Source organism: Pseudophryne corroboree, chromosome 9, assembly GCF_028390025.1.
Source record: "Pseudophryne corroboree isolate aPseCor3 chromosome 9, aPseCor3.hap2, whole genome shotgun sequence".
NCBI classification, from domain to species: domain Eukaryota; kingdom Metazoa; phylum Chordata; class Amphibia; order Anura; family Myobatrachidae; genus Pseudophryne; species Pseudophryne corroboree.
Genome location: NC_086452.1, coordinates 46,977,187 through 46,999,868, shown reverse-complemented (window position 1 = coordinate 46,999,868; position 22,682 = coordinate 46,977,187). Strand labels below are relative to the sequence as shown.

General features: G+C 44.8%; 1 protein-coding gene and 1 long non-coding RNA gene across 3 annotated transcripts in view; one reads left to right on the top strand and one right to left on the bottom strand.

Moving 5' to 3' along the window:
• The window catches only part of PLPP3 (phospholipid phosphatase 3), a 60,198-nt gene extending 56,257 nt beyond the window's left edge, over positions 1-3,941 (bottom strand). Inside the window, exon 1 of one of the 2 annotated variants that reach the window (XM_063939294.1) lies at positions 3,277-3,941. In XM_063939294.1, coding sequence (XP_063795364.1) covers positions 3,277-3,415 — 139 coding nt within the window. In that variant the 5' untranslated portion in view covers positions 3,416-3,941. The remainder of the gene's footprint in view (positions 1-3,276) is intronic. The other variant, XM_063939293.1, reaches the window with a different exon arrangement.
• Positions 3,942-4,222: 281 nt separating this feature from the next.
• LOC134957406 (uncharacterized) lies at positions 4,223-21,975 on the top strand. Its single transcript, XR_010186586.1, has 3 exons — positions 4,223-4,652; positions 4,775-4,881; positions 20,860-21,975. It is a non-coding gene; the product is annotated as an uncharacterized LOC134957406 (long non-coding RNA).
• The last annotated feature ends 707 nt before the right edge of the window (positions 21,976-22,682 follow it).

Here is a 22,682-nt window from a genome sequence, read left to right as displayed (position 1 = left end):
CGACACAGTGACTGTAGGAAGGAAGCCAGTATCACTGTTACGTTGTCCCTTGCACCCTATAGAGTTGCTTAGGAAATTTGCCAATATCGGGGCACCATAATTCTGTGGGATGGGTGCGAGCTAATCATGTCCCCCCACACATCGTCAAGAACTGAATTCTCCCCTCTGAATGCTTAAATATAATTATCATCCAGCCATAAATCATTCTCACTACACCATGAAAAACTTTTTTTTTTTCCACAACTTCAATAACTGCTGGGTGAAAACAGATGTGACCATCTACAGTATCTTCTTCAGGATCCCGATTACCAGTCAACATTGCCAACAGTGTCAGGAAGCGTCTGCACAGTGTCACGGGATATCTATACCTCCTAGAGAATTTGGACATCATATTTCATAGCCACCAGCAGTAACTGAGCATCAGAGAAATCCAGCGACACTTAAGACGGCCTCCGGGGAATACTGACACGCACTCGGGGATCAACTGTACATGTTAATTTCTATCCTAGGAGACCCTATACTGCTGTCTGCACAGAGAAGACAGCTGTCCTCGTCTGCGCAGCCAATGTCCCCGCTGTAGATTCGATATCAATTTGACGGGGAAAACAACAAAAAATACCATTAAATTCAAATGACAAAAACCACAAGAAATAAATGTTCTGAGAAAGGTCTCACACATACAGGTGGAGGATTAGCTGGTGATTCCGTGGGCAGTCTCGGATTAGCTCCTATATTTGGAAAGTTTACAGCGCAAACACCGAGTTAATCTGCCAAATCTTGTCTTTTGGATTTAAGAACATAATACGATTAGGCGGAACCTTGGACTTTAATCTGGGTGAAACCGCTGACAATCTATAGCGAGAAATTCTAAGGTGAATAACGCTGCAAAACTTTTCATGCAATTCTAAGGTGAATAACGATGCAAAACTTTTCTTGGAAATTTTTTATGCATCCTAGAACGACCACCCGATCGATGTTTTTTTTCGTTGGGGGGGGGGGGGGAGTTATATCTCCACTAATTCTTGTAATATAAAACTTTTAACCGCTGCAAACGTTAATCATGCAATTTACACTAGACTGAGGGAAAAGTAGATCTGCCCCACACTAACTGGACGGAAGCCAAGATGGCTGGCATGTCAAGGGGGCACTTACTGAGTTTAAAGAACCTAATTCCAGCCAATCCCCACCATTCTCAGTTACTCAAAACAATACGAAACAGATGCCAGTTGTGTCATGACTGATGCATTCCGCTATAAGACTCAGTTCTGCTCAGTCACCTAAGTAGTCCTGGGCTACCTATGCTTTGTTGACGTATAGCTTAGCAATAAAATAAAGTGTTTCATAGTACACTTCCCTGACATGACCTTTGAAACCCGGTCATTATAAGTGCTTTTATGGCACTGAGTAACACACAGACATTTGTCCCCAGGAAAGATGCACTAAAACAGACGGCATTATGAATGGCTGAGAGAATCCAATGCAGACACACTCTCTGGGCACAGGGCAGACCTGACTCCTCACCTTCACTCTAGTCATTTCAATCATCAATAACCATCAGCTTTCACGTTTGTGTCTGTTTGTGGTTCCAGAAAATTACTTTATAAGTGTTCTGCTGCCGAATGGATGGGACCCCCCCCCCATATGTCACTTACTGCAGGAGGATTCAGCCCAAGACAGAAACTGCACATTATTCGTTCAAGATACTGAGAGGACCTCTCCTAAATCTGACAATGCTGAGACAAGCCTGTCATAACACTGCAGATCCTTCCAACAATCAATAATGTATAGATACATATAGTTGGACTAGAGTATGAGAATAGTTTGAGAAGTCTTGAACTAGGGAAGTTTATGTTCCTCTCACACAGAGTTTTAGCCACCTTTTGCATCCAAGCTACCCCCCCCCCCCCCCCCCCTTCCACTCCGTAACCAAGACCACACAGCAGTGTATACAACGTCAGTTTATATGGTGAATGCTGCAATCTGAACACACAAATGCAATTTCCATAGTGGCAGATGGAATGCTTAAGTGCTTCATGTACATAGAAAAACGATCAGAAACTAATTATGCGCTCCATATACATAAAGGAATATATATATATATATATACATACACACACACACACACACACACACACACACACACACACACACACACACACACACACACACACACATATATCTCAGTTTTCATCTGCAGTATATTTGCCCCCAGGCAGCTGTATAGTGGAGCAGAAGGCAGCAGTATCATATACAGATAACACATGTATGTCTTCAATTAAGTCTGTCATTGTTTTTATGGAGTTTCCACAGATAACTGATGCAGGGAAATAGGTCCAGTATAAGGAATTTCTAGGTACTTTCTGCAAATTAAATCCACTTTCCTTTTTATGCTATCAATTTACAGCACAATCTAAACTCAGTGCAGCAGCAGCAGCCAACAGTGGTGGCATCAGGGTATTAGTGAAAGTTTATACACTTTTTCTGCACAATTTTGAACAGTCACATAAAATGATTCTTTTCTAGGAATAATAGTATCCTGGAGCCAGGCAGGGGATACAGCACAATGGATATTGCATACACTCATTACTGTCCAAGCAGAAGCATTGGAGGGGGGATTATGAAAAGTTACAGGAGAAATGGGGGGAGTGTTGGAAAGTTAGGGGAGCAATGGGGGGTAGTTTGCAAAGTTTGGGGAACACTGGGGGGGGGGTGAGTTTGGAAAGTGACAGGAGCACTGGGGGGAGTGTGGAAAGTTTATGGAGCATCGGCTGGAATTTAAAAAGTTAGGGGGGGCAATGGGGGAAGTTTGGAAAGTTAGGGGGCAATGGGGGAAGTTTGGAAAGTTAGGGGAGCAATGGGGGAAGTTTGGAAAGTTAGGGGGTAATGGGGGAAGTTTGGAAAGTTAGGGGGCAATGGGGGAAGTCTGGAAAGTTAGGGGGCACTGGGGGAAGTCTGGAAAGTTAGGGGGCAATGGGGGAAGTCTGGAAAGTTAGGGGGGCAATGGGGAAAGTCTGGAAAGTTAGGGGGGCAATGGGGGAAGTTTGGAAAGTTAGGGGGGCAATGGGGGAAGTCTGGGAAGTTAGGGGAGTCCAGTGCAACACTCCAGTCTACACTACAGCTGCCAGTATACTATGTAGCAAGTAAGGAATACACGAATACACATATAAATCATTGTCAGAGGAGTAAACCAGAGTAAAGGGAGGGGTGCACAGGACAGGGCTCTGCAGGACAGTGACAGCCCCTGCACGGAGCGCAGGGACAGGGACAGTTGCTCACCTACTACCAGGCAGAATAGATCCAGGAAGATTAGGAGAATCCTCTTGCAGTTCCCGGGGCCATTGTTGTTGTTTAAAGTGGTGCTGCCCCCGTTCCTGCTCTCAGGGGCCATCGCCTTGTCGTACTTGTAGTTCTGCATGCTGGTGGAGCAGTTGGAGACAATTCTCTTTAGATCCAGGCTGCCCAGTTTTGCCCCCAGTCAGTGACAGCGCAGGGACCGTCCTCTGCTGACAATCCCACAGAGCAAAGTCCTGGAGGTCAGATGCAGCGCTGCACAATGCACACAGTCCTTAGGAAGTGTCCAGGCTGGTGGGGTGCTAGTGTCCTGCACAGGCTGAGGGGTGCTAGTGTCCTGCACAGGCTGGGGGTGCTAGTGTCCTGCACAGGCTGGGTGTGGATGGAGAAGGGCTGCTGGCTGCAGAGGGATACCAGGCTGGCTTGCTTGCTGCTGTGAGTGGCTGTGTTCCTCCTGCTCAGCTGCTGTCCCCCCCAGCACTTTTATTCCAGAGTCTGATTTCCACCCCCTGAAGTCACTGCCTTGCTCCTGGCTCTGGTGGGGTTTCGCTTGTACAGCCCCCTTCCTGAAACTCACTTATACATATGATAATTAACTGCACATTTCTTTCCAGAAGAGCTGAGCCTGGCAGAATGAGCGCCTCCTCCAGTGCGCTGCAGTGCAGAGCACTCACACAAGCGCTGCTGCACAACTTTCCCAAACTTCCAGAGTACAGTCCCAGCCCAGCCCTGTCCTGTCCTGAGCCCTCCTCCCCCCAGAGGGACAGAAAGGTGACTGTGTGTGCACCCTGCAGATTGCAGGTAGCAGGAACCAGGGCTGCCGGGCCTCCTGGGGTGGGGTCACAGGGCTACATAAAGCTTATTTGGCTCTGCCACAACCAGGAGACCTAGAAGTGTGAGGCTTGTTTTCTCTGTGCTCATTCACATGATGCCATGCGTGTGCAAACCTGCAAAGGACCGTCACCAGCAATTTGTTGGCATGTCTGGGGCTGGGCCAGCTGATAAACTTTTAACACTTGGCTTGCCACTGGGTTCTCTCCCAAAGTTTCCTCTTAAAGGCAAGGCTTTACAGCGGTGGTGGAACTAAAAGTACCAGCATGCCCACTCTGCCAACTACACGTACCAGCATGCCCAGTCTGCCAAAGAAAGGGATGGCATGCAGGTCCTAGTAGTTCCACAGCAGCCAGAGAAGCACGGGCGGCCTAATCCTACATCAGTACATTCTGGGACTTGTAGTTCAGCTACAGCTGGCAGGCCACGGGTTGAGGCTGGCTCACATCAAGCCTGCATTTCCCCTGATTTTAAGCAGCTAGAGAACATGTGTAATTCATGAGTGTCCCAGTTTAAAAGGATAGAATGGGGTAAGCTTGTATATATATATATATATATATATATATACACACACACACACACACACATATATATAAATATCTATAGATGTATATCTATACCTATATGTCTCTTTCTCCCTCTCTCTCTCTAGATATATTTATATGTATAGTTGGAGCTGGGATTCACAGGTAGCTGCCTATCCTGTACATACAGGTAAATCCGGGCAGGCAGGGGTTAAGGCCCGCCCTGCAGCCTCAGGTAATGTTGTGTTTAATACTCATTAACAATGCAGCAGGTTTACAACGTACTGTATGGCGTGTTTACCTAGCTCCTCTGTCTCCATACTGCGCCTCACCTCAGGTCACAGGGTACAGATGACTGCTGTAAGCTGTCAGTGTTTAGCTATATACTGTAGGTACTCTGTATATCCTGGGAGCTGCGTGCAAAGACTGCAGTATCATTTATAATAAACTACACTGCACAGCTACCCAGGCTGGAACGCTATGGATGACCGTGTAATGATCCGCGGCTATCTGGGACTGGGTATCCGGTCTCTAGGTCGATCCCACTTAGGTCGACAATGTCTAGGTCGACCATTATTGGTCGACAGTAACTAGGTCGACAGGGTTTCTAGGTCGACAGGGTCTCTAGGTCGACATGTTCTAGGTCGGCAGGTCAAAAGGTCGACATGAATTTTTCACAATTTTTTTCTTTTTTGGAACTTTTTCATACTTAACGATCCATGTGGACTACAATTGGGAATAGTAACCTGTGCCAAGCGCAGCGGTAGCAGAGCGAGGCACCTTGCCCAAAGCATGGTTATTCGCTCGCCATGCGAGGGGACACGGTGCAGTAATTGGGGTTCCTGGTCACTGTACGGAGAAAACAAAACCAATTTTTTTTTAAAAACCCTCATGCTGACCTTTTGACCTGCCGACCTAGAACATGTCGACCTAGAAACCCTGTCGACCTAGTTACTGTCGACCAATAGTGGTCGACCTAGACACTGTCGACCCTCCATACCACACCCCTGGGATTGTGACTACTTACTGCAGACACCTGGTGGATAATATTAGAGTTTCTTGTTGCCACATTTTTCAGGGAATAGTTCGAACAAAAAGTTACTGATTGTAAACAACATGCAGTCTTACTGCCAGGGACATCTGACGGGTTAGACTCATCCACTGGCGTCCTTGATCCATATTTAATATTTCAGCAGTTCAATCCGAACCTGGGATCTCAGAACCACTCATATTAATATATCTAAATGTACAGAAAAACAAACCAATGCATAATATTACACTTTCTCTAACTGGAAGCTTTCATGGAAAAATAAACAACTGAAGATTGTATATTCTGCCTGTCATAGTCCCTTCCTTCACTGATAATAAGATTATATGAAGAATTTATTAATGTTTCTGTTTGTAGCGTTGCACCAGAATGCAGCAACATTGTAACATTGTTGCAGCCTATGAAGCAGGTATCATTTCCGCTCAGTGCAGAACATTGAATATATGCACAACAGACGTATATTCTCACAGGTACATTTTGCCTAAATGACAAGACAAGTACAAAAACAGGGAGATAATGAGGCACGGGTCGTTCATACCTCCCAACATTTGAGAAAGTTGAAAGAGGCATACTTTACTGTAGTTCACACCCACCATACACCCCAAATCCTGCACCTTACTGCAGGAACCTTGCCTCCATCCCCCTGCCTCAATGCCAACTTGCAATAGGCCACACCCCTTTCAGGGTCCAAGAATCAGGACTATAGGAATATACGGGAATTTGTGTTACCAAGCACCTATAGAGTGTAAGCCTGCGAGCAGGGCCCTCTTACCTCTCTGTCTTTATGTTATTACTCAGACTTGCATTATTACTGTTCTCTTCCCAAATGTAAAGTGCAGCGGAATATGCTGGAGCTCTATAAGTAAACGTTAATAAATAAAGGACGCAGGGCCAGATTTATGGAGCAGTGGCCTTGGCAGGTTTGACCTGGAAATTTAAAGTAGAAAGAATATTAAGTGCAATTGCTGGCGTGTTTTGGTTGTCGTATTATTGCCATTTTACAATTACAGGTCAAACCCGCTAACAAGTGTCAGCTTGCATAAGAGGCTGCTTCGTAAATCTAGCCCAAAAAGGGGGAGATTTATCAAAACTTAGAGAGAGTTAAAATGGAGAGAGATAAAGTACCAACCAATCAGCTCCTGGCATGTTACAGTCTTATTTTCCTGATATGACTTTTCCTACAAAGCAAAGGTCTTTTTTTCCCCTTAGAAGATGTGATCCCTGCAGCTGTACAAAACATTATTATATGTATAATATCAATAGATACTTTTCTACCTGCCACCTTAACATAATTATCTGGGTGTCGGTCCATACCGGTGGGCAGGACGAACCCTTTCTCCTCTGTGAAAGTTGAGCTTATACCATGCATCCGCTACCTTTCCATCCATCTGTCCTTTGCTTGTAGAAACTTGTATGAGTCTTGGATTCATTACTTGGACTGCAGGAACTGTACATATTTAGCAATTATGTATTTCATTCAGTGGCCTGTAGCGTCAGGCCCGATGCAGGTATTTCTCAAAACACCGCAGTGCATAAGGTTTAACTCAACGAGATGTTATCCCAACCAGTCTGAAGAGAGCAGAGATGGGGTTACGCTGCATCGGAGCCTGAATTAATCCGGACATGTGAACCCTTCCCAGATGCCTTTGCAGCAAATGGTTATTCAAGTCCAAAAAGAGAGAAGACGCTCGTTTTGTGGCGCAGTCTAGACTGGAACGGCGGTGATGAGCCCCTGAGTGTGATCGAGATCTGCCCATATCTCACGTATGTCACATCTACAACAGCAGTCTGTAATCAGAAAACCTGGCATGCAGCGCCATAATAGAGGCAATGGGCTGAAGGGCACGTTAGCACCTTCCAAGCTGATCATTCCACCCTGAGTGAGTAAGGTTCTACCTAATATTTGCCACATGTCAAATGATACATGCAGTAATCAAGGATCTACTGACTTACTGCTTATAGAGGGAGAGATGTATCAGACCTTGGAGAGAGATAAAGTACCAACCAATCATCTTCTAGCTGCCATGTTACAGGCTGTGTTTGAAAAATGACAGGAGCTGATTGGTTGATACTTTATCTTTCTCCGCATTACGTCTCTCCACGGTTTGGAGTTCAAATCTACTGTAGAATGTGTTAGATTTCCTCATTAGGAGGAGATTTAACAAATGTTCCAAGGAGGACAAATTGAGTTGTCACCTATAGCAACCAGATTCTAACTTTCGTATTATAGTATGTACTAGATAAATGATAGCTAGAAACTGATTGGTTGCTGTGGGCAACATCTCGACTGGTCTATTTTAGAAGGTCAGATAAACTTTCCCCTAAATGTGATCCCATTGTGTTTCCATTGGGCTTGCCCGATATTCACCAGACTCCAGCCTATAAAAATTCTAGAGCCTAGTGACATCACTGAGACATTTTATACAACCTATCAGTCCCTTGGGATTTAGTGATGTCATAAGCTCCTACTTCATTCATAGTTTGCAATCACATATTGTACGATCTTTGATCCCCAGGCTACATCTTCCGGCCCCCCTGATGGACAGAGGACTCAGTACAGGAGTCTGTGTCTCAGATTTTATTTCTCATGGAATAATTTCTGTCTGGTGACAGTGCCCTGAAGGATTTGCTAAAGCTTATTATAAAACAGTTTTTTTTTTAAGAGCATAGTTTTCAACCTCTCTGGAGAAAGTTGACTTGCAGGAGCATGCCTGAAATGTTACTGGAATTCCACAACTATTCACGTTACCTCAAACCACAATCAATAACAATAAAACAATTAACCCACGTTTCCTAGGAAAAGCGGAAATCTGGTAAAATATCAATTGTGGCCCCGGATTCCTGTGGTATGACACCCCCTCCCACCTGATATTAAAGGTAAATTACATCCTCCTAGGCACAGTTCTTTACCATTCCATGTCATTAATGGCAGTAACCCCTCAGCACACCATCAGCGTCACAGGTTCTATCACTGAGACCTACTAGGATGGAGACAGTGGGTAAGAGGACAAGGACAGTACTAAAGGCTCCATCGAAGATCATTTGGGGATCCTCAAAACATAGATAATGCGGCTGCATAGAATCTCTAGGGCCGCTGGGAAACTCTGCTCAGAGATGTAATAACCATTGCAGAATGAGAGAAACATTTTGTTATTTGATGTAGAACTACAAGTCTCAGCATGCCCTGCTTATTCTATAATAAGTCGAGAAACTGGTGCTTGATAAAGGTTTTAGATCCCACCACAATACGTTTGGGTTGCGTCCAGCTGTGTGACACAGCATCCGGCCCTTCATTACTAACTAGGGATGGCCATCGATGGCTAAACTGTGAGTGGCCATCGGGACGGTCACCATCTATGCTATGGGGGACCATCGATGGTTTCACTCACCGATGGTCATCCCTGTTATTTCAGTGAATCACACACGCAGGCCAATCACAGCCCGGGGACGAGGCTTTGCGATGTCGGGGGCAAAGCTATACAGAGTCCCGACACCTTGCAAAAATAAAAAAGTTTATACTGTGCCATCGATGGAGGGAAACCATCTGGTTCCCTCCCATCAATGGCAAAAGCATTTAGGAATCATCGGTGGTCGATGGCCATCCCTATTACTAACATTAATATATAATATAATATTAGATGACTGTATAATACTATGACAGAGCTGTTACGGGTAATGAGTCATTATCTCCGCATATACAGTATACTGCAGATACAGCGTAATGGAATGAATAGAGAGGTGCAGAGATCCGGGCAGGAATGACATAACTATGTCACACAATGCCCAGCAGTCCGTACTATTTCTGTCCTTCCTGAGCCGACAGTGAATCAACTTATGTTTTACAGCACCAATTAATGGATCCAAAGCCTGGTGAGTAACAGCATCTTACTGGATGGGAAGGTCGGGTCGGACAACAAGAATAGAATCCTGTAGAAAGGGATGAATCAATACATCAGTTAAAGGAGCCCCAGGACCTTTTCCAGGAAATAGGCCCAGCAGGTGCATTGTCTGCACCAAAGCAAAGAGTTATATAAAACTCCATCACATTTATACCCCTTCACACCAAAATACCAGGTCTGACCCGGATTTTAGAACACTGTTCCAAGCCAGATCTGACCCGGGACTGTCCCCAGTTACAACGCAGCTCCGACCCGGGTTATTGCACATGGGGGGTAATTCCAAGTTGATCGCAGCAGGACATTTTGTAGCAGTTGGGCAAAACCATGTGCACTGCAGGTGGGGCAGATATAACATGTGCAGAGAGAGTTAGATTTGGGTGGGTTATTTTGTTTCTGTGCAGGGTAAATACTGGCTGCTTTATTTTTACACTGCAAATTAGATTGCAGATTGAACTCACCACACCCAAATCTAACTCTCTCTGCACCTCTTATATCTGCCCCCCCTGCAGTGCACATGGTTTTGCCCAACTGCTAAAAAATTTCCTGCTGCGATCAACTTGGAATTACCCCCATGATTCAGTGTTATCCAGCTCTCCCTATGCTGCAAGTGGGACCGGGATCAGCTGACCCGGGTCATTCATTTACACTACCCTGTTACCCGTGTCCAACCCTGCTTGCTTGTTGGTTGGATTCCCGGGTCACTGGACCCAAGTTATTTTTCAAGGACCCTTTCACACAGAGCTGTGACCTGGGTTTCCTGGACAATAACCTGGGTTATTGCGGCGGCGTGACAGGTGTATTACAGTACCTGCTGCCTGGTGCACAGAGATAAACAGCAGCCATACAGTGAGGTGTGTGCGCGCCAGTCCCCCCCCCCCCCCCCCCCCATAACTGACTGAGATGTTTTTAGGTGCCCCAGGGCATGATCTGACTTCTGTGTACAGGAGACTAACCTGTAAACGGTGTGAGGCTGGCATTATAACGGCAGTTTATAAACATCACTGTATGCGTGTGACAGCTCAGTAAGCACATTCGTTTGCTTTGCACTTAAAGAGATTTTGATGTCTGCTTTTCCTGGGCAATTAAAGTCTGTCACAGACAAAAGCGATTAACTAAACGGTCAGCACTGGATGGGGCGGCCTCGGGGCTTTCACAGTTATGGTTGTGGTTACAGCACGTACTGCGGCAGCAAGTGTCAATCACCTGCAGGTTCCCGGGTTATTACAGGCACCTCCCTCTGCCCCGAAATTGGATTCCTATTTATACACTATTATGGTTATCATTAATATTATTCTTTGTAAGTCATTACAAAGGGGCCGTATAATGGGCAGCGGCGGACAAAGGGCATACAGAAGTACAGTACAAACATAAGACAACATAAAGTACATACAAAACAGAATACAGGTTGAACCCGATGGGCATTTTGCCTCTTTTCAACCTCACTAACTATGTAACTATGTAAAGTGCATACAAAAGTACAGTAAAAACATAAGACAACATAAAGTGCATACAAAAGTACAGTATAAACATAAGACAACATAAAGTGCATACAAAAGTACAGTATAAACATAAGACAACATAAAGTGCACACAAAAGTACAGTACACACATTAGACGACATAAACAGAATACAGGTTGAACCCGATGGGCATTTTGCCTCTTTTCAACCTCACTAACTATGTAACTATGTAAAGTGCATACAAAAGTACAGTACAAACATAAGACAACATAAAGTGCATACAAAAGTACAGTAAAAACATAAGACAACAAAGTGCACACAAAAGTACAGTACAGTACAAACATAAGACAACATAAAATGCATACAAAAGTACAGTACAAACATAAGACAACATAAAGTGCTGAATATTTAAAGAAAATCTTTCTGCAAATATTTTATTACAATGACATTTCTAGTTTACATTGTTTTGTTATCGATAAATGTGAAGAGGGTACATTGCATTAACCCTAAAGGTTAGATGGCACCAACGAGCTCATAAACACCGGTATAGTGAATAACCGGTAACCATATTCTGTGTGGGATGGGCATTAGAGGTGAAAGGTGAGGCCGATGTTAAGTTTGGGATAACTGGTTGACAGCGATAGAGGAAAGACTGGTTAGTGCTCTTTGAAGAGTCAAAGTTAAAGACTATAATTAATCGATAATTGATCCTGAAAACCAGTTTATAGCGAAAATACAAGTGCCATAAAATAATTCAAGTACTCATTGCTGTAATTATACACAACTACATGGTCAGTAGCAGCTAACGACTCTCCTGGCCTGTAAAGATTACCAGTAATTATATCCTTTGGTTCCAGCGGAAGACTTAAGAGTGTAAAATTGTTTGACAGGGAGATTTCTCAATAACAAAGCATTTTTCCAACCGCAGATCTAAAGGACTGTCAGGATGGGTCACACTGTAAACAAAAAAAGTTTCAGTGGGAACAAAACGTGTGCTTTTCATTAATAAATGTGTTTTTGTCTACATGGCAGTGCGTAAATGTGTTCATCACATCACAGAAAAATGACCTACTGTAAGTAACGAGTGAAATCACTTTTGGAGGAAGGTCACCTTGCACACGTTATGTAGTAATTTTAAGCAACTCATTGCAATGCACAGAGGAAAATTGAATTTCATACATACAGTAGAATTGCAGCAACAACGGGATGTTTTCTTTCAAAAGTAACAGAATGCTGCCACCTAATGTTTGTGTAGTGACTCACAAGTCACTAGTAAATACCAATTACTCTTAGGAAATCTGAACTCACATGTATTAAAAAATAAGAATTTACTTACCGATAATTCTATTTCTCATAGTCCGTAGTGGATGCTGGGGACTCCGTAAGGACCATGGGGAATAGCGGCTCCGCAGGAGACTGGGCACAAAGTAAAAAGCTTTAGGACTACCTGGTGTGCACTGGCTCCTCCCCCCATGACCCTCCTCCAAGCCTCAGTTAGGATACTGTGCCCGGACGAGCGTACACAATAAGGAAGGATTTTGAATCCCGGGTAAGACTCAAACCAGCCACACCAATCACACCGTACAACTTGTGATCTGAACCCAGTTAACAGCATGATAACAAAGGAGCCTCTGAAAAGATGGCTCACAACAATAATAACCCGATTTTTGTAACAATAACTATGTACAAGTATTGCAGACAATCCGCACTTGGGATGGGCGCCCAGCATCCACTACGGACTATGAGAAATAGAATTATCGGTAAGTAAATTCTTATTTTCTCTAACGTCCTAAGTGGATGCTGGGGACTCCGTAAGGACCATGGGGATTATACCAAAGCTCCCAAACGGGCGGGAGAGTGCGGATGACTCTGCAGCACCGAATGAGAGAACTCCAGGTCCTCCTCAGCCAGGGTATCAAATATGTAGAATTTAGCAAACGTGTTTGCCCCTGACCAAGTAGCTGCTCGGCAAAGTTGTAAAGCCGAGACCCCTCGGGCAGCCGCCCAAGATGAGCCCACTTTCCGTGTGGAATGGGCTTTTACAGATTTTGGCTGTGGCAGGCCTGCCACAGAATGTGCAAGCTGAATTGTACTACAAATCCAACGAGCAATCGTCTGCTTAGAAGCAGGAGCACCCAGCTTGTTGGGTGCATACAGGATAAACAGCGAGTCAGATTTTCTGACTCCAGCCGTCCTGGAAACATATATTTTCAGGGCCCTGACTACGTCTAGCAACTTGGAATCCTCCAAGTCCCTAGTAGCCGCAGGCACCACAATAGGCTGGTTTAAGTGAAATGCTGAAACCACCTTAGGAAGAAATTGAGGCCGAGTCCTCAATTCTGCCCTATCCGTATGAAAAATTAGGTAAGGGCTTTTATAGGATAAAGCCGCCAATTCTGATACACGCCTGGCTGAAGCCAGGGCTAACATCATTACCACTTTCCATGTGAGATATTTTAAGTCCACAGTGGTGAGTGGTTCAAACCAATGTGATTTTAGGAATCCCAAAACTACATTGAGATCCCAAGGTGCCACTAGAGGCACAAAAGGAGGCTGTATATGCAGTACCCCCTTGACAAACGTCTGAACTTCAGGAACTGAAGCTAGTTCTTTTTGGAAGAATATTGACAGGGCCGAAATTTGAACCTTAATGGACCCTAATTTTAGGCCCATAGACAGTCCTGTTTGCAGGAAATGCAGGAAACGACCCAGTTGAAATTCCTCTGTAGGGGCCTTCCTGGCCTCACACCACGCAACATATTTACGCCAAATACGGTGATAATGTTGCACAGTTACATCCTTCCTGGCTTTGATCAGGGTAGGGATGACTTCATCCGGAATGCCTTTTTCCTTCAGGATCCGGCGTTCAACCGCCATGCCGTCAAACGCAGCCGCGGTAAGTCTTGAAACAGACATGGTCCCTGCTGGAGCAGGTCCTTTCTTAGAGGTAGAGGCCACGGGTCTTCCGTGAGCATCTCTTGAAGTTCCGGGTACCAAGTCCTTCTTGGCCAATCCGGAGCCACGAGTATAGTCTTTACTCCTCTCCTTCTTATGATTCTCAATACCTTGGGTATGAGAGGCAGAGGAGGGAACACATACACTGATCGGTACACCCACGGTGTTACCAGAGCGTCCACAGCTATTGCCTGAGGGTCCCTTGACCTGGCGCAATATCTGTCCAGTTTTTTGTTGAGGCGGGACGCCATCATGTCCACCTTTGGTTTTTCCCAACGGTTCACAATCATGTGGAAGACTTCTGGGTGAAGTCCCCACTCCCCCGGGTGGAGATCGTGTCTGCTGAGGAAGTCTGCTTCCCAGTTGTCCACTCCCGGAATGAACACTGCTGACAGTGCTATCACATGATTTTCCGCCCAGCGAAGAATCCTTGCAACTTCCGTCATTGCCCTCCTGCTTCTTGTGCCGCCCTGTCTGTTTACGTGGGCGACTGCCGTGATGTTGTCCGACTGGATCAACACCGACTGACCCTGAAGCAGAGGCCTTGCCTGACTTAGGGCATTGTAAATGGCCCTTAGTTCCAGGATATTTATGTGAAGTGACGTTTCCATGCTTGACCACAAGCCCTGGAAATTTCTTCCCTGTGTGACTGCTCCCCAGCCTCTCAGGCTGGCATCCGTGGTCACCAGGACCCAATCCTGAATGCCGAATCTGCGGCCCTCTAGGAGATGAGCACTCTGTAACCACCACAGGAGAGACACCCTTGACCTTGGAGACAGGGTTATCCGCTGATGCATTTGAAGATGCGATCCGGACCATTTGTCCAGCAGATCCCACTGAAAAGTTCTTGCGTGGAATCTGCCGAATGGAATCGCTTCGTAAGAAGCCACCATCTTTCCCAGGACCTTTGTGCATTGATGCACTGACACCTGGCCTGGTCTTAGGAGGTTCCTGACTAGGTCGGATAACTCCCTGGCTTTCTCCTCCGGGAGAAACACCTTTTTCTGTACTGTGTCCAGAATCATCCCTAGGAACAGCAGACGTGTCGTCGGAATCAGCTGCGATTTTGGAATATTTAGAATCCAACCGTGCTGTCGTAGTACTATTTGAGATAGTGCTACTCCGACCTCTAACTGTTCTCTGGACCTTGCCCTTATCAGGAGATCGTCCAAGTAAGGGATAATTAAGACGCCTTTTCTTCGAAGAAGAATCATCATTTCGGCCATTACCTTGGTAAAGACCCGGGGTGCCGTGGACAATCCAAACGGCAGCGTCTGAAACTGATAATGACAGTTCTGTACCACAAACCTGAGGTACCCTTGGTGAGAAGGGCAAATTGGGACATGGAGGTAAGCATGTCCAGAGACACCATATAGTCCCCTTCTTCCAGGTTCGCTATCACTGCTCTGAGTGACTCCATCTTGAACTTGAACCTTCTTATGTAAGTGTTCAAGGATTTCAGATTTAAAATGGGTCTCACCGAGCCGTCCGGCTTCGGTACCACAAACAGCGTGGAATAATACCCCTTTCCCTGTTGTAGGAGGGGTACCTTGATTATCACCTGCTGGGAATACAGGTTGTGAATGGCTTCCAATATCGCCTCCCTGTCGGGGGGAGACGTTGGTAAAGCAGACTTCAGGAACCGGCGAGGGGGAGACGTCTCGAATTCCAATTTGTACCCCTGAGATACTACCTGCAGGATCCAGGGGTCCACTTGCGAGTGAGCCCACTGCGCGCTGAAAATCTTGAGACGGGCCCCCACCGTGCCTGAGTCCGCTTGTAAGGCCCCAGCGTCATGCTGAGGACTTGGCAGAAGCGGGGGAGGGCTTCTGTTCGTGGGAAGAGGCTGTCTGCTGCAGTCTTTTTCCCCTTCCTCTGCCCCGGGGCAGATATGAGTGGCCTTTTGCCCGCTTGCCCTTATGGGGACAAAAGGACTGAGCCTGAAAAGACGGTATCTTTTTCTGCTGCGAGGTGACTTGGGGTAGAAAGGTGGATTTCCCGGCCGTTGCCGTGGTCACCAAGTCCGATAGACCGACCCCAAATAACTCCTCCCCTTTATACGGCAATACTTCCATATGCCGTTTGGAATCCGCATCCCCTGACCACTGTCGCGTCCATAATCCTCTTCTGGCAGAAATGGACATCGCACTTACTCTTGATGCCAGAGTGCAAATATCCCTCTGTGCATCTCGCATATATAGAAACGCATCTTTTAAACGCTCTATAGTCAATAATATATTGTCCCTGTCCAGGGTATCAATATTTTCAGTCAGGGAATCCGACCAAGCCACCCCAGCACTGCACATCCAGGCTGAGGCGATTGCTGGTCGCAGTATAATACCAGTATGTGTGTATATACTTTTTAGGACATTTTCCAGCTTCCTATCAGCTGGTTCCTTGAGGGCGGCCGTATCAGGAGACGGTAACGCCACTTGTTTTGATAAGCGTGTGAGCGCCTTATCCACCCTAGGGGGTGTTTCCCAGCGCGCCCTAACCTCTGGCGGGAAAGGGTATAATGCCAATAATTTTTTAGAAATTAGCAGTTTTTTATCGGGGGAAACCCACGCTTCATCACACACCTCATTTAATTCATCTGATTCAGGAAAAACTACGGGTAGTTTTTTCACACCCCACATAGGGGGTAATTCCAAGTTGATCGCTGCAGGAATTTTTTTAGCAGTTGGGCGAAACCATGTACACTGCAGGGGGGGGGGGGCAGATATAACATTTGCAGAGAGAGTTAGATTTGGGTGGATTATTTTGTTTCTGTGCAGGGTAAATACTGGCTGCTTTATTTTTACACTGCAATTTAGATTGCAGATTGAACTCACCACGCCCAAATCTATCTCTCACTGCACATGTTATATCTGCCTCCACTGCAGTGCACATGGTTTTGCCCAACTGCTAAAAAATTTCCTGCTGCGATCAACTTGGAATTACCCCCATAATACCCTTTTTTGTGGTACTTGTAGTATCAGAAATGTTCAAAACCTCCTTCATTGCCGTGATCATGTAACGTGTAGCCCTACTGGAAAATACGTTTGTTTCTTCACCGTCGACACTGGAGTCAGTGTCCGTGTCTGTATCGACCTGATGTAACGGGCGCTTTAGAGCCCCTGACGGTGTTTGAGACGCCTGTATTAACTGATTATCCGGCTGTCTCATGTCGTCAACAGACTTTTGTAAAGTGCTGACACTATCACGTAATTCTTTCCATAAGATCATCCAGTCAGGTGTCGACTCCCTTGAGGGTGACATCACTAACATAGGCAATTGCTCCGCCTCAACACCATTTTCCTCCTCATACATGTCGACACAACGTACCGACACACCGCACACACACAGGGAATGCTCTGATAGAGGACAGGACCCCACTAGCCCTTTGGGGAGACAGAGGGAGAGTTTGCCAGCACACACCAGAGCGCTATATATATACAGGGATAACCTTATATAAGTGTTTTTCCCTAATATAGCTGCTGTATATCTTTATATGCCAATTTTATGCCCCCTCTCTCTTGTTTTACCCTGTTTCTGTAGTGCAGGACTGCAGGGGAGAGTCAGGGAGCCTTCCTCCAACGGAGCTGTGAGGAAAAAATGGCGCCAGTGTGCTGAGGAGATAGGCTCCGCCCCCTTTTCGGCGGCCTTTCTCCCGCTTTTTTATTGTAATTTAGGCAGGGGTTAAATACATCCATATAGCCCAGGAGCTATATGTGATGTATTTTTAGCCAAAAAAAGGTATTTCTATTGCGTCTCAGGGCGCCCCCCCCCAGCGCCCTGCACCCTCAGTGACCGGAGTGTGAAGTGTGCTGAGAGCAATGGCGCACAGCTGCGGTGCTGTGCGCTACCTTAAAGAAGACAGGACGTCTTCTGCCGCCGATTTTCCGGACTCTTCAGTCTTCTGGCTCTGTAAGGGGGACGGCGGCGCGGCTCCGGGACCCATCCATGGCTGGGCCTGTGATCGTCCCTCTGGAGCTAATGTCCAGTAGCCTAAGAAGCCCAATCCACTCTGCACGCAGGTGAGTTCGCTTCTTCTCCCCTTAGTCCCTCGATGCAGTGAGCCTGTTGCCAGCAGGTCTCACTGAAAGTAAAAAACCTACTTTAAACTTTTTCTCTAAGCAGCTCAGGAGAGCCACCTAGATTGCACCCTTCTCGTTCGGGCACAAAATCTTAACTGAGGCTTGGAGGAGGGTCATGGGGGGAGGAGCCAGTGCACACCAGGTAGTCCTAAAGCTTTTTACTTTGTGCCCAGTCTCCTGCGGAGCCGCTATTCCCCATGGTCCTTACGGAGTCCCCAGCATCCACTTAGGACGTTAGAGAAATGTGCTTTCTAGGATATTACTATTCCTTTATTGTAAAACACTTTTACCAGCCCCAGGTGACTTTGGCCGACATGAGTGTTAAAACTAACACAACCACCCGGCCGGTACCTAAAGGTACCAATGCAAGTTGCAGATTAACATTACAATAGGCAGCACCAATACAATGCCAGTTTCAGGGTAACACAATGAGCTATTATCCCCTTAGGAGGAGGATAGGGGATAGTCTTTAGATGCAGAGTCTGGAGTTTCACCGTAAAGAATACAAATTCTCCCTTAATAAATTGGTCAATTAGTGGCCTGAGAACTAAAAACGCTTAATGTTTTTGTCACTGGTGTAATTCTATTATTATTTAAAACATAACAAATGCAACACGTGTCCCACAACATAAATCAGTTCCTCCAATAGTTTCCCATCAATGAAACTTGTATTCATTTTCTTTCAATTATAACTTTTTTTTTTAAAGTTTTTACTATCAGAAAATTCTTGTAGTTTTGCTATACATATTGGCGTCTGTCAGTATACAGGAGTTCAGTTCTACTGTAAATAGGGTTTATTAAATTTAAAGTGCAATTAAAATATAATTCTCATTCATTCAAATAAAACACCTTTTTTAAAAAAATTTATACAAACGCTAATAGGCAAATAAATCTAATTCATCAGCTTATTCAAAAGTGGCGCCTCATTTTGTTTTCATTTTATTCCATTATTAGCAAATATTTTAATGCAGAGTTATACCAGTTTTAACAGGTGTTCTGATACGTTCAGAACAGATGGTAGAAAGCATCGTGCCCCCGTGAGCTTACAACAGGAACAGAAACTTAGAATGTGACGGCAGATAAGAACCACTTGGCCCATCTAGTCTGCCCCATGTACCCCCACACACTTAGGTCAACTTAACTGTTACCCAAGGATTTCACTAATGTCCATTTAGTTCCTACAAATATTGTGCAACCCAAATGCTCAGTTATCTACCCTGTTAACAGGGGCGCATCTAGTGAGGAGAATGCCAGTGTGTCTGGGCCCCCTCCTCTCATGATGGAAGCGCGGTGTATTCTGGGCACTAGGGGACCCTAGCGATGTCCAAGAGTCTAGTGCACATGCGCGGAACACCTGGAAAATGTCTACCACGCCATTTTCTTGGTGATTCCTGTAGCGCTGCTGCTGCCGACACGGGACTCCGGAGGGTAAGTATTGAAAAAAAATGGGTGTAGGGTGTACAGTGTGGGCCCTACTAGACACGGGGGCTCGCGTGCACCGCATACACTGCGCCAATTATAAATACACCAGTGCCTGTTAAGCTTATTTTATATTTTTGCTGTAAATGCAAATGTAAAGCACTTTGAGTCCTATTGGCAGAAAAGTGTTATATAAATACATTATTATTATTATTATTCATTCTTATTATTGTTATTATTAAATTGCACTGTCATGCAGCTGTTACATAATCCAAGAAAAATAAACAACAGAAACTATTTGGATATAATGAACACCAATTTTGATTCTGTAAAGATATAAGGCCGAATTCAATTAGCCACAAAATTGCAGTAATTTGCTGTGACTGCCACTTTCAATGCTTTTTTGCCTCGAAAACAGGCTTTTTGTGCTTATGCGCGCTCCCGTGATTCACCTATGCGATAGCAAATTCGCAAAATAACAGGATTAGTGAAAATTGTTGCCAAAAGTAAAAGTAAAAAATGGGTAAATCTGCCTATACCCCCATCCCCCCCCCAAAAAAGAAAAAAGCTAAACTAACATCGGATAACAGTATAAAAGTTTATTATTGGTTATAATAAAAGTATTTCTGGTACTTAAAGTGGGTCAAATGGCTATTATATGCATTTTTTTATGTAAAAAAATTATAGAAAGCTATTTTTTCCAGCAAAATAAGTGCTAAAATTAAATTTGGGGTATATAAAACAGGGTATAAGTATATACAATATTTGGATAATTTTAGCGGACTTTAAAAAAAAAAGTGGAAACAGACCGATTACTCCCACCTGCAAGTCTAAAAACACTTGTCCCACTCATTAAGCACCCCAATACACCTGTCCCATACCTTGTACCCCAATGTCCATCACTTTGCATTTTTTGTCCCCAAAAATGATGTCATTATTGGCTAATTAAAAATAATTAAAGGGTTCTAAGTGCCTAATTAGTCATTCAGGGGGGTGTCCCAGGGGTTCTGAGCCAAACCCTGACATTTTTAACTTAAAATAGGGATTTTCCCAATTTTTCACCTGCTCCGAGTTTTTGAATTGAAATTTGCAGTAAATTTACCACAATTGAATAGGCACTTTTCACAGTTCGCAGTAAAATCAGCGTTTTTTTTCACAGCTAATTGAATTCGGCCCATAGTGGTATATGTCACTCATGCAGTCTCATACCAACAATTGAAGCATACTGTAGAAAAATATAATGTGACGGCAGATAAGAACCATTTGGCCCATACAGTCTGCCCTAAATGTACATTCACGCTAGGACTAATTTTGTCAGGAGCCAATTAACCTAACAGTATATTTTTGTATTGTTTTAGGATACTGGAGTACCCGGAGGAAACCCACGCAAACACGATGTAAAGGAAGAAAACGGCGAATTTACAGCAATTCGCAGTAAATTCACATCTTTTTTACAGCAAAAACGCCTTTTCGTGGCTAATTGAATTCGGCCCTGAAGCTGTCTGTATTAGAGTAATGTGATAGTTACAACCAGCAAAACTGATATACAGGGCAGGAAGGAGAGAAGTAATTTTATTCTATCATTAGCGATAATCACACTGGCAATCTGATCATTCTGGCAAATGCCCTGATGGGCCAATCCGGCCATCTGCAGTACTAGCCGAAAAACTCTGCCTCCCAGTGCTCTACTTGGCTTGCATGCTTAGATGAGTCTGACGTGGGAACTCTCTGTATGCCCCATGATGCGTGGACATGCCCTCTTTTTCCTTGTGCCAACAGGAACTCTGCTCTATTGACGTCTAGACTTCAGCAGAATAAGCAAAGTGGCGGCTTCTATTCATGGCACAAAAAAAAGTAAATATGAACAGCATGATTGAAGTAGTGGTTAGCATTACTGCCACACAGAACTGAGTCAATTCCTAGTCATGTCCAATCTGTGTGGAGTTTACACACCCTCCCCACGTCTGTGTGGGTTTCCTCAAATGCTCCGAAAACATGCTGGCAGGTTAATTAGCCGCTGACAAAAAACGACCACTAGTGTGTACATGTGTGACCATGTGGCAGGGGCTACAGACTGTAAGCTCCACTGGGGCAGGGTCTGATAATATGCTCTGTAAGGTAAATATGTGGGCGCTATATAACTGTTAATGAATAAATAAAATAAATAGGCAAAATATAATTGAGATGCTCAAAAATGAATTAAGGCCATAAGCATGTTTCATGTATAATCATCAGCAGACCCCAACTCAATTTTGAAATTTGCAGATACACTGTATATTAAAATATAATAATAATAATAATATAATACTGTATTTAAAGAAGCCTCTCTAACAAAAACTTGTACTTAATAATGCAGGCAACAGTGACACCTACTGGCTACTAACAGGATTCATTTACACACTAAAAGCTGTATTCATCATTACAAAGCAAAACATCAAGACCATATATTTTACTATTAGTAGTAATAACAACAACAACAACAACAACAACAACAACAATAATAATAATAATAATAATAAAATGTTGTTTTTGAGTTCCAAGATTCAACTATATTTAATACTATACACCATACTTGCCTACCTGACCCTCTCCATGAGGGAGAAAATGCTCTGTTCCTGGACATTCCTGGTAATGTATGATTGCCATCACCTGTGGTGAGCTAGTTAATTGATAAGAAAGGTGTTTCACCACAGGTGATGGCAATCATACATTCATACATGCCAAAATCCTGGCTGCTCTATTCGGGAGAGAGCAGCCAGGTTGGCTCAGCAGGGGTTCGGGGCAGGGTTATGTCACTGATAGGGGGCGGAGGCAGAACAGGGGCGGGGCACATAATTTAAGCCATGTCCCCTGTTATGTAATGCCGCGATTACCGGCATTATACAGCAGGGGGCGTGGCTATGATGACGCGATTCAGCAAGAATTGCGTCAGCGACTGCGCGGACCGCCCACTTTACTCACTAAGTGGGCGGTCGGGCAGGGGGGCCCCTAAAAAATCGGGAGACTTGCCTGCTCTTCCGGAGGGGCGGGAGGGTCACCCGATTTTCGGGAGCCTCCCGCCCATTCCGGGAGATTAGGTAAGTATGCATACATTACCAGGAAAGTCCAGGAACAGAGCATATTCTCCCTCATGGAGAGGGTCAGGTAGGCAAGTATCAGTGGCGAGCGGTGAGGTCATTGG